Source organism: Macrobrachium nipponense, chromosome 14 (assembly GCF_015104395.2).
Source record: "Macrobrachium nipponense isolate FS-2020 chromosome 14, ASM1510439v2, whole genome shotgun sequence".
NCBI classification, from domain to species: domain Eukaryota; kingdom Metazoa; phylum Arthropoda; class Malacostraca; order Decapoda; family Palaemonidae; genus Macrobrachium; species Macrobrachium nipponense.
In genome coordinates, this window is record NC_087207.1 from 35,584,247 (window position 1) to 35,597,116 (window position 12,870).

The 12,870-nt window shown below is 41.2% G+C and overlaps 1 protein-coding gene across 5 annotated transcripts in view; it reads left to right on the forward strand.

The window, feature by feature from the left end:
* The window catches only part of LOC135226461 (pseudouridylate synthase TRUB1-like), a 159,635-nt gene that overhangs the window by 115,735 nt on the left and 31,030 nt on the right, over nucleotides 1-12,870 (forward strand). For all 5 annotated transcript variants that reach the window (XM_064266059.1, XM_064266057.1, XM_064266056.1 and 2 more), the window contains exon 6: nucleotides 6,839-6,984. In XM_064266059.1, the coding sequence (XP_064122129.1) occupies nucleotides 6,839-6,984 (146 nt within the window). The remainder of the gene's footprint in view (nucleotides 1-6,838; nucleotides 6,985-12,870) is intronic.

The window sequence follows — 12,870 nt, forward strand, 5'->3', positions numbered from 1 at the left end:
TTCTGAGTGTATGAAATCCAAGGAAATGTACAAAACCTGAGACAAAATTTTGTTAGAAAAAATCTATGTGAACTGATAAGCAAAAACCGCCATTGACTGAAACTCTGCAATTTATGAGACTTATGCCACCAAATTTTGGTTAATGGTGCCGATAACCGGTTAATGGTGCCTCTGTTAGGTATGTTATGGCGTCATAACTCTAATATCAGCACCCTATTGTGCTGATAACCAGAACTTGGCCTGTTATGGTGCCATAAATTGCTGATTTTATGGTGCTAGAGAAGCACCATAAAACCGAATTGCCATTAACTGAGTTCCACTGACAGACAGTCCCTGGTTATCAGCAGATTTGGTTAATGGCAATCCGGTTTTATGGCACTTGTATAGCGCGATAAAATGGAGAATTTTTGGTGCCATAATGCGCCAATTTCCAGTTATCGACACCGATAATAGAGTTATGGCTCTGATACATACCTAACAGAGGCTCCACTAACTGGTTATTGGTGTCATAAGCGCCATAAATTGCCAAGTTCCTGTTAATGGCGATTTTCGCTCACTATCAAGCTCGTCGGAACAAAACTCAGACAATAACCGAGGACTGCCTGTAAATCTTTTTTCTAGGGTTAGAGCACTAAATATGACCCTAATCATGCTCCCCAAGTATTAAGCTAACTTGTAAATGAAATTAAAGTTACTGTAATTTCATTTTAAAGTTAGCTTAATATATTACAGTGGTACAGGCAGTCCCTGGGTATCAGCGGGGGTTCCGTTCCCGAGGGGGTGCTGATAAGCAAAAACTGCCATTAACCGGAAGTCGGTGCTTTATGGCGCCAACCAATAACCGGTTATCAGCGCCATAAGCACCATTATGGGGCCTCTGTTAGGTATGTTATGGTGTGCCATAAGGCACCTTATGGTGCAGATAACCGGAACTCGGTCTGTTATGGCTCCATAAATTGCCGATTTTATTGCCGATTTTATGATGCTAGACAGGCGCAATAAAACCGGATCGCCGATAACCAAGTCCATCAATAACTCGGGACTGCCTGTACTTCCTTCTTCTTCTTGCCAGCTTTAACCCATTTTTATATGGTGTCGGCATTATGAATGAGTCATCTCCATCAATTTCTGTCCTGTTCATTGTTCTCGCCAGTACCTTTCCATAGCATGTCTTTCCCTACACAATCATGCCATCTCTTTCTTGGTCTTCCCTTCTTCCTTGTACCCCGCACTTCCATTTCCTTTGTATGCCTTCCAACATGATGTTCCTCTCTTCGTAACAGGTGTCCATACCATGGAAGCCTTCCCTCCTGTATTTTCTTTGATATTTCAACTACCTTTGTCGATCCTCTTACATACTCATTTCTAATCCAATCTTCTCTTGTCACTCCCGACATCCATCTCAACATTCTCATTTCTGCTACATCCATCTTCTTCTCCTCTGTTTTCCTCATACTTGCTGTTTCTGTTCCATATAACATTGCTGGACTGACCACCGTCCTATGAAACTTTTCCTTCAATTTCAGAGAAACTTTGTCACAGAGGACCCCTGATGTAGACATCCAGTTATTCCATCCTGCCAGAATTTGATGTCTCACCTCTTGGTCCATGCTTCCACTATCCTCTAATATGGACCTCAAGTACATGAACTTCTGTACTCTCTTTATTTCTTCCCCACCCAATCTTATGCTATTTCCACTATCCTCAGTAATACTGGAACACATATATTCGTTTTTTGATCTGCTTACTCTCCTTCCTCTCTCCTCAAGTGCTGCTCTCCACTTCTGAACACAACACAATGTCATCTGCATATAGTATGAACCATGGCACTGCTTCTCTACCGTCCTTGGTCAATACATCCATCACGATGTTGAAGATGAATGGGCTAAGTGCCAACCACTGGTGTAATCCAACTCCTATCTCAAATCCGTCTGTCTCCCCAACACTGCTTTCTTACTCTAGTATGCACATTCCTGTAAATCTGAATAATTCTGACATACTTTTCCGGCACCATCCTCTATCTCAAACATCTCCAAATTTCTTGCCTTGGCACTGTGTCATAGGCCTTTTCAAGGTCTATGAATTTCCTTCCCTATTCTCACTTCCTCTCTTAGCCTGCCATCTATCATTCTTTCCAAAATCTTCATCTGAGACATTAGTTTGGTACCTATATCAATATGATTTCCTGCCCTTCTTCTGGTATCTTTTCCTGTTCAAATATTATTACCATCAGATCATACAAGATGTCTACCCCTTCCTCTCCTAAGGCTTTCCAAACTTCGACTGGGATTAAGTCAGGTTCCTATTGCCTTCCCATTCCTCATTCTTTTTAAGGTTTGTATCACTTCATCCTTAGAGATCCCCATTACCATTCCCATGTTTACTTGTCCATCCTCTCTTACAAGTCTTTCATTTTCTTCATTTAGCAGTTGCTCAAAATACTCTTTCCATCTTTTCAGGATGTCTTCTTCCTTTTTTATGACCGTACCATTCCTGTCTTTCATTTGCTTAATGTGGGTGATGTCCTTCATTCTTTTATTTCTTACTTTTGACAGTTTGAGCATCTTACTCAACCCTTCCTTGGTTTCCAGTTCATTATGAACCTCTTCATATGCCTGTGCCTTAGTTTGATCTACCACCCTTTTTACTTCTTTGTTTCTTTCTCTTAATCTTTCCCTAGCCTCCTCTAGCTGTGACTCTTTAAATCTCTTCTTTGCTTCCCTTTTACCCTTCACCACTTCCCCCACCTTCTTCCCCCACCACCTGCTCTCCTTTTCCTCTCATGATATTCCAGATGTTTCCCCTAGTATTTCCTTTCCATGTCTTCTAATCACTGATGCATTATGCCTCCACCATTCTCCCACATCTTCAATTCCCAGCTCAACCTCTCCCAGCACTCTTCTCCTAACTCTCTTCTTCTTATCATCATCCCTCCCTAACAATTTATACCACTTGATTTTCTTTACCCCATTCATTTTCGTTTTCCTTTCTCTTTTCATCTTCAAATCCATACAAAGGAGCTTATGTTGGGGACCCACTTAGTCACCTGGCATAACTTTACAATTTCTAACTTCCACCAGTCTTGATCTATTGTAAAGGAAGTAATCTATTTGTGTGCATCTGTATGTTATCAAGTGCCCTATATTCTTTTTGAAGAACATGTTCACTATTGCCATATCAAAAGACATTGCAAAGTCTACTATACATTCTCCTTCTGGGTTTCTCTCCCCGATCCCATGTCCTCCTTGCGCACGTTCAGTTACATCATTCTCAATTCCAACATGTCCATTAAAGTCTGCCCCCACTACAATCCTCTCCTGCTCTTCCAGTTCTTGTGTTACCTCATTCATTTCATTTCAAAAACAGCTCTTTTCTTCTGTGCAGCATAAGCACAAATGATGTAAAAAAAATTTCCCCTCCATAACATATCTTCACTCTCATAATGCTGTCATTCTTTTTGCTCACTTCCATCACTGCATTCTTCATTTCCCCCGACAGCACTACACCAACACCATTCCTACCCTGCTCATTTGCTCCACTATAGATTAGCTTGTAGCCATCCCCAAGCTCTTTTAACTTTATTACCTTTCCATCGAGTTTCCTGCACACACAAAATATCCACTCTCTTTATCCTCATCAACTTCGCTAACTCTCTTCCTCTTCCTGTCATAGACCCGATATTGAGCTGGCCTATTCTGATCACATTTAGAGCTCGCTTCTAGCTGCACCCACTCATGATGCAGTAGCCCTCGCCTTGTTACAGAGTTAGGGCGATGTGTCTGTGCGTTGTTTATGGAGTACGCCTTAGCACTATTCTTGTCAATATCATGACTCATTTCATTGGTTCTGGCGTGGGTTTTTATGGTTGGATACCCTTCCTGACACCACCCCTCCCTATTTATCCAGGCCTGGGACTGCCACCCATTGAGGCTGGCTTGCCCCCCCCCCCCAGTAAGTAAATACAGACTTTTACCTGTAAAGGCTACAGGTATATTATCAGGTTGATTATTAATTATTGTAATATTAAACCACTAAGTTTATCCTGAAGTAATTTGTGTGTTCATGTAGCCAGATATGGCAACAAAGCACTGAGGTACTTAAGCTGGATAGCCACAGAGTAAGTTGTGCTGTGTCGATCTCCTTGCTCCCTTAAATATATTGTAATGTGGAGAAGTCTGATTGCAATGACATAAAAGCCAGCCATGAATTTATTGCATCTTTCAATCTGTGAATTATTGATACATATTAAGTTTATTGTGCATATCTCAAACTTTATCTTTTATTTTCAGGTTAAGTGTTTCAGTTCACAACCTTTTACATTATTGTGAAATATAATGGTAGTTTTTTTACTTTGGAAAGTCTCATTACAGCCCTCAGTTGTCTGTTGTCTGGTAATAAAGAACACAAACCTACAGTAAAGTATTTGTTACTCTTGTGCTTGGTAAATTCACCACACACTGTTCTGTACTCTGGATCATATCCCTGCTCAGTCGTGGAGGATGCCCAGGCCCCTTTGGATTTTCTGAACTCATACACCTTTTCCTGCTACACTCTCTCTCTCTCTCTCTCTCTCATACTTGGTGGTCAGCAGCATGTTGATCAGGGTCAGATACCCCAGTAAAACCTTCAGATCCTTTACTGAGTGGGTTTTCCCATTCTGGTGGCTACTGGCAATCTCTCAGAGAGATTCCTGTCACCTACTCTCCCATCCTGGGGAAGTGGACCATCATCCGTGATGATGCAGAGGACTGACTCTATAATCAGAGTTTCCATTTATCAGCCCATGGACTTGTGGTGAAAAGTCATGGACCTTTTGATGGTTCAGACAAGAGGGTTCTATGCCCAATTTTAACTGTTAGTGCTACTGAAATAGGACCCTACCTTTTGTGTCAAGAGTGTCGGCACCTTTTGAAAGTATACTGGCAAACACATGAAGTAGGTGTTTGGAACACATCCCTTCTTTCTGGCTTTCTGATGTTTCAGACAAGCCTATGATGTCTCCAACAAATAGTTACTTGTATAATACAGGAAAAACTCATGACATGAAACCATACCTGTCATTTAAAAGTAACTTCTCAGTACATAGTACTAATGAGGGCATATGTTTAAAGTATCAGACCACCTTTACCTCGTCATACTTAGGGACTTCACCCACAGGTTTTGAGACTCCTTTTCTGTGGAAGTTGTGGTGGCTGCTCATCAGTTTGTTCGAGCATTCAGCTCATTTGGGACGGAGCTCCTGTCTATTGTACTCAGAGAGCAGAAGGCAGAGGCCAATGGTAGAGTGACCTCCTCCTTTCCATCCTTTCTTCTTCCTCCCTTTGCAGAGCAGCAACTTAATCTGTTTGCATGCTGGACTGGGCATAGATGTAGGTGGCTACTTGATAGAGCAACCAGTCAGTATTTTGGCAGTAGAACTATAATCTGAATGCTGGCTATAGCTGCCTTCCAACTAGTGCAACCCTCATGGGTGGTGCAAAGGTTTTCTGATCTTACTCCAGTAGAACTCGACAGCCTTGTTCCAGCTCTTTGCTCTACCACTCAGGCATCCCCATGCCAGATCAAGTAAGAGATTACAGGGGACATTGCTTCCGTTTCTAGGTCTATCAACAAGTCTGCCATCTCAGACCAGAACACTCGAATGCAATGAACATCCGAAACATGTTAGACTTGAGGTGAAGTCACATTCCAACCAACAAAGTCACACTCCATCTCAAGCAAGTCTACCATACTTAGACCAGAACACTCAAATGTTGTGAATATCTGGAACAGGTCAGACTGGAGGCAAAGTCATACTCCAAATGATTAAGTCACTCGCCAAATCATTGTTGCACTCCAGACAGCGAAGCCACAGTACTTGAAGTGGTGCTCCAATTGGCCCTCAGGTAAGCATACCCAATGCTCTGCTGCTGAAAGATGCTAAATGCTTCTTGACTCTATGCTGAACTGCTTCTTGACTCCATGCTGGGCTATTGATGACTGGGTACTGGGTAGTATTCCTCGCTACCTTTCCACTGACTGATGTTGTTAAAGTCATAGTGACAGATGTAAACTACCATAGCAAACAAGAAACAGGTAGGGAAGGAGGCAACAACCATAACAACAGAACCATAGGCAAATGATTGTCCCAACAAAATGACCACTATATAAACCTGGCAGTATGGAAACCAGTCCCACTTCAGTCAACCTGCTTTGTCCTTGAGGTCAAAGGAAGAAATGCTGGGACAGAGTTGCTGCCCCCTGTAACCACCAGGTAGTACACCTTGTTTTGAGTTCAGGACTTGTTTCCAGCTCATGCTGAAGGATATGCTTATGTAAAAGGCTCTAGTTTGTATACCTAGAAGAAATGTTACTTTAAACATATAGTAGTATGTTATTTTGAAGGGTCCTATTAAAGTACAAAATGAACCAAAGTGGAAGGAAAAAGCCATTGCAAGTATGGAATGAACCCATATATTTAGGTGAAATAAACTTGAGAATAACCAAGAAATGCAACAATTAGAGCTTAATATTTTACTTTGAATCAGAAGACATTTGAGAGAAGCTGGCATTGTAGATTTGAAACGGGATTTACAGAGAATCATCATAATTCAGGACAATTCCTAATAATTTTGCCAGTATTATTTACACATCTTGCACCATATGAAGTTAAAATACTGTATAGGTATATATCATATTAATTATTTATATATAGTCTTACATACTTTGCTGGAATTTAGAGGTCAGTGATTCTTTTACACCCCCAGGTATAATTTTTCTTTTCATTTTGCTCCATTTCATTTTTTATTTAGGTAGAACTGCATTTTGAATAGTATTAATATAACATATTTATTTTCAGAGAGGGAATTGAACTTGAATTGAAGCCAAGATTTGTTCACTGTTATGAGTTGAAGTTGACTGAATTTAATCCACCATATTTTGCCTTGACTGTTTCTTCTGGCCCAGGCTTTTATATCCGTAGTTTAATACATGATCTTGGCCAAGGTTTGTATGCTGTATAAGTACTTTAAATATTCTATCATAATATATTGTCTGTTTTTAATATAGTAACTGGGTATACATTCTATAGTCTGTCACTGAAATGTTGTCTTCATTTACCACTGCCCTGACAAAACTGCTGATGATTGATGGCTGTTTACTTAATTCTATTTTATTTGAATGCTTGCAAATAAACTTTGAATTCCTACTAATCCACTTAGTACTGCATTTACAAGTATGATATGTGACTTAGACAGAAAAAATAATTTAAAAGTAGTTGTAATAATAAATACATCCTGTCGAGTTACTACATATATACCAGGGCCTCTAGTGTTGTAAAACTTATTACCATTAAAAAATACTCGTTCTACTGTAAACGTAGAACAACCAGAGTAGGAGGCGGTTTGCAGAAAATTATCTAATGTGACGTGTATTCAGAGCTTCAGTTGAAAATGATCTGCTAAAGCTTTCATCCCAATGTGGCATTCTACATTCAACTAATAAATAGTTTCTTGATTTTGATGGGCAATATATATTATGCAAACATCTCATAAAATATATGGAACTATAGTTTACATGGTGTCTGGAAAGTAAGACTTGATGGTACAGTATTTTTAATAGGGATTCTTTAAAGTATTCTATAACTGACAACCTACATAACTAACTGAATCATGTCATAGGTTTGGCACGATTTCTAAGAGCATATCACATTTACAGTACCAGTGTTTAACCCTTTAACGCCGAAAGGGTATAACAAAAATCGTCTCCTGTATGCTGAGGGGGTCTCGGAGTGAGCGCCAAAGCGGAAAAAATATTTTTTTTCAAAAAATCACAGCGGGCTTAGTTTTCAAGATTAAGAGTTCATTTTTGGCTCCTTTTTTTTCATTGCCTGAAGTTTAGTATTCAACCATCAGAAATGAAAAAAATATCATTATCATACATAAATAATGCGATATATGATAGCGCGAAAACAAAATTTCATATATAATTATATTAAAATCGCGCTGTGAGCAAAACGATTAAAGCTAACGAGTTACTTTTTTTCGTTGTATTGTACACTAAATTGTGATCATTTTGTTGTATAACACATTGTAAAACGATCAAAGCAACACAGAGAAAATATTATCACAAAATGATGCGTGAATTCGTAATGCGTGGAAGTGAAAAAATGTTTTTTTTTTTAAATTCACCATAAATCTAAATATTCTTCTAGAGACTTCCAATTTGTTTTAATATGAAGATAAATGATTGAATATTACTATACTGTAAGAGTTTTTAGCTTACAATGGCAGTTTTCGACCATTTCGGACGAGTTAAAGTTGACCGAATGTCAAATTTTTTTTATATATTTTCTATATGCAAATATTTCTTCAATTATTTTTTGTTGTATTCTACATAAAATTGCACACACCTAATATGAAACTGAGCAAATATTATGAGAATGCGACGTACGCATTTCGGAGATTTGCGGCGGAGAATCCGCGCGCGGAGGGAAGGAAAGTTTTTTTTTAAATTCACCATAAATCTAAATATTGTGCTAGAGACTTCGAATTTGTTTCAAAGTTAAGATAAATGACTGAATATTACTAGACTGTAAGAGTTTTAGCTTACAATTGCGTTTTTTTAACCATTTCGGTAGAGTCAAAGTTGACCAAACGTGGTTTTTTTTCTATTTATCGTGATTTATATGCAAATATTTCGAAAATGAGAAAAGCTACAACCTTCAATTATCTTTTGTTGTATTCTACATGAAATTGCACACATTTTCATATATAAAATTTTATGTAACGGCTAATCTTAAATGGTGCAAACATTACGACAATCGGACAAAAACATTTCTGATTTTTTTCAGAAGAGTTACCGCGCGGACGTAAGGAAAATGTTATTTTTTTCATAAATTCACCATAAATCGAAATATTGTGCTAGAGACTTCCAATTAGTTGCAAAATGAAGGTAAATGATTGAATATAACTAGAATATAAGAGTTTTAGCTTACAATTGCATTTTTCGACCATTTCGGTAGAGTCAAAGCTGACCGAAGGTTGAAATTTTGACACTTATCGTTATTTATATAAAAATATTTCAAAACTGATAAAAGCTACAATCATGAGTATTTTATTGTTTTATTCTACATAAAATTGCGCACATTTTCATATATGATACTCCATGTAACGGCTAATTTAAAATGGTGCAAAAATTATGTCAAAGTGACAAAATAATTTCTGAGATGTGTCACTGATACTTTTTAGTGCGATAAGAAAGAAATTCGCGCTTGTGCGCCTGCGTAACGATTGTAAACAAAACAACGCCTTGATCCGTGAGCTCCCAGCATCCCCCAAGGCGCGTGATTCAAAAGTTTTCGCCTGGTAGGCCTATAAGTATTTCTTTGCAAATTTTTAAACAAAATTTTATCGACGTACCATATGTCCAATCGGCACCCAACAGACAATTAAGGGATTTTGAAGAAGGAAAAATCTATTTTTGGGGAGAGACCTATGTCATCGGTGAAAAGGATCCTGCTATCCACTTTTCGAGTATAAATAGGTTCTAAATATACCAGAGAAAAAAGCTAGCATGGTATGCTGAGGCTACTACCCTCGCGAGAGCTCCCTAAGGGCGTCGGGTATAAAGTACAAGGCGAGTGGAAGCCACATTTCACAGGTCTCCTGCCAATTAGAGGTATCCTTTCCAAAATCCCCCTCATGGGGAGAGCTGACCCAACGGCTACTACTTCCCCCTTTCTCTCGCTACTACTACTACTACCCGACCCGACCCGAGCGCCATCTTCAATCCTGTTTTTAGATCTCATTAAGCTACGACGCTTTTTTTCGTACTCGTGTTTTTCGGCGATTTGAGTGCTTTTTTCGTGATGGCTTCTGCTGAAATGTCTTCCGCACCAAAGTTGAGTACCTCAATTTCTGTTTTTCATAAATTATAAGTTTGCGGGACTTCCTTTATTGGCCTTCGGCCCCGTAGAATGTATTGCGGGGAAGCTGGCGTCCCCCCGCCATTTTGGCATCATGAGCAAGAACACGTGGGAATTAGGTATGCATGTTTTAGAATAATCAAATATTATTTGCATTTAAAAGTACCTAATTCTTGTGTTCTAATGTTATATTTATTACTATTATTAGATGTTATGTTGTAGAAGTACCGAACGCGTTCACAACATACTCTGGGGCAAGTCTGGGGGCTAGACTAGGAACGTTCGTAACCCCCCCAGCTCGTGAGCACATCCGAGTGATCTCAACATAATAATAATAATATTATTACTATCATTGATATGCTATGCAGTCTATTATTTAGTAGGAGAGAGAGAGAGTTGGTAACTCGTTCTCTCTCACCAACGTTAATTTGCATGAATTATTATTATTTTCGAAAGTAAATATATGCAAATACGTATACCTATTCATTAATTCACTGAAGAGGTGGGAGAGTTGCCACCCATCAGTTCAGCCCAACGATATTATTAAGGTTGGCTAACTGTCCGTAACCGTTACTCTTATGTCTTCTCCCTGAAGAAGTTAAGGGTCTTCAGAGGAAATATCAATGATAAGAAAGCCTCTCTTCATTTTATGGGATCTATCCTCCTGGCCAGTCTGAATCGAATAAATTCGAATTTGGTAGGTTTAGTTGAGGGTACTGTCCACATAATGATATCTTAGAGGAGAATTTACCTGACGTTCCGTGTTGCTAGCAATCTCGGTTAGGCAGTTAAATCCATATCGGTTATTTTCCCAATATGTATATGTATATATATATATAAGAACCCCTTGCAACTCTTCCATAGTACCTCATTATCAAGTCTGATGTATATCCATTATTATCATTATACTATACTGTATTACTGTACTGTAAAAGGTCTGGTTAACATTCGTCTTGGCCTAGCCTCCTTCTGTTTAATCCTTAGTAGTAGGCTATACCTCTCGATCATGGGCCACTTCAACCGGTTGTTGTACCAATCACGATCACGCCATAGGCCCAGTCACACTACCATCCCTACAGTGGTAGCCTACACAACCGCTAATGAGTGGCCACCCCAACCGGTTGCTGTACCAACCACGACGGGCCATAGGCCACCCCTACAGTGGTAGCCTACACAACCGCTAATGGTGGCCACCCCAACTGGTTGCGGTACCAACCACGATGGGCCATAGGCCCAGTCACACTACCACCCCTACAGTGGTAGCCTACACAACCGCTAATAGGTGGCCACCTCTGATCGGACAGGGGGCCAGACATTCACGACCGACCACCCCTCCCCCCCCCTACCCACTACTAGGCTCGGCCTAGCCGATCCGTTATAACTCGTGGTACTAGTACTCTTAGTGAAGAACGTTCGCTTGAGTTTCACATAAGTGGAGGAAGGGGGACGGGTGTGAGGGGTATTACGGCTCCGAGCTATTCTTTCGGCCCCGCCGGATGACGGACATAGCTTCGAGTAATACATATGTGGCTCCGCCGCTCCGTTGTCTCTTTATCAGGCTCCTCTAACTGTGGAATTGGGGTAGGAGCCTTTGCTCCCACCCCCCCTCTGTAGAGGTAGGCAACGTCAGTTATGTAATTACCTTCCCCTGACCCGCCACCTCCGCCTATTCCACAGCCAGTGGTTAGGACAAAGAGAAATGAGACTTCAGGTGAGCTAAGCCTTGAGGGATCATACAGTGAACAGCTCCGGACCCTTGAGGTGCCGACGGAGAGTGACTCGCCCTCACATCCGCCACCGGAGTTTCGCATTAAACCTGCTATAGCTCAGTTCTCATTCTTGGAGATAATGTAAGCGCCTACGTTCATACGTAGACCTCGGTCCTGCCGGACTTACAGAGTTGAGGCCTGTCCTTCTCATAGTCCAGCGGATATTGGATCCCAAGTACTAGACCTACATAAAATCCAGGAGCGAGTCCGAGACCAAGCAGTTAGCCTTTATATATATAAGAAATTATTCAGTGAATTAGATGTTTATTAATGAGTAAGTCTTGAACTTTATCTAGTTTAAGTTCCATACCCTCGCCGGAGTAGCTCCGGCACTCCTTGAGGTTGATACTTATTAATAATTACCATTACAGAAGGTGCGCTGTCAGTCGCCGGGATGCTCCGCCTCCCTCGGCGAGACCGTGGGGCACGAAGTGTGTCGCTCCCACGCAAACTGTTCCGTCCCCTTTGTAGCCGAGGAGGGACAGTTGCCGTATATGGTTTGGCACCCGGAGGCCTGCACCATCTGTTACGAGATGGTGATGCTCCTTACGGATGGACAGGTAAGCATCTTAACCCCCCCTTCGTTTTGCTTTATGATGAAAATTGTAATAAACCATGTGACAATATTGTCCAACAACCTGTTTTCCTATGTCTGGAAGGTTAATTCCCCTTCCTCTCTGACAGTCGACTGAGGATGCCCGCCAGACCGCCAAGGCGGACCTGAAGAGATGGGTCTACAGGTACGGGAGAAACGCGCCATCGGGGCATCCCTACATCTTGGACGCCAGCCTGGGAACCCTTCTGTTCGAGGGGTCCCCTTCTGTTCGAGGGGTCCCCTTCGGTGTCATTTCAGCCACGTCTGGCGGCCCCGATCATCGCTGCCATCCGAGCGGAGACGGCCCCCTTTTCGGACGACCAAGAGGATTTGATGGCGGATGTGGCTGCCATCAACATCCACACCGAACCCATGGCCCTGGGAGGGCAGGTAGTCTCCTTAGCCCAACTCCTTCTTCTACCTCTTCTTTCCGGGGCTTCTCTAAGTCCACCCCTGCCTGGGACAGCTAACGGTCGGATCGTCCCAAGGAGAAGTCTGTTAGACCGAAATCCCTGCCCAAGGGATCAAAGCCGACTCCGTCAGCGGCGACTGAGTCATCTCTGGCCCCAAGGCCGTCGACATCATATGACAAGTCGCCTGCT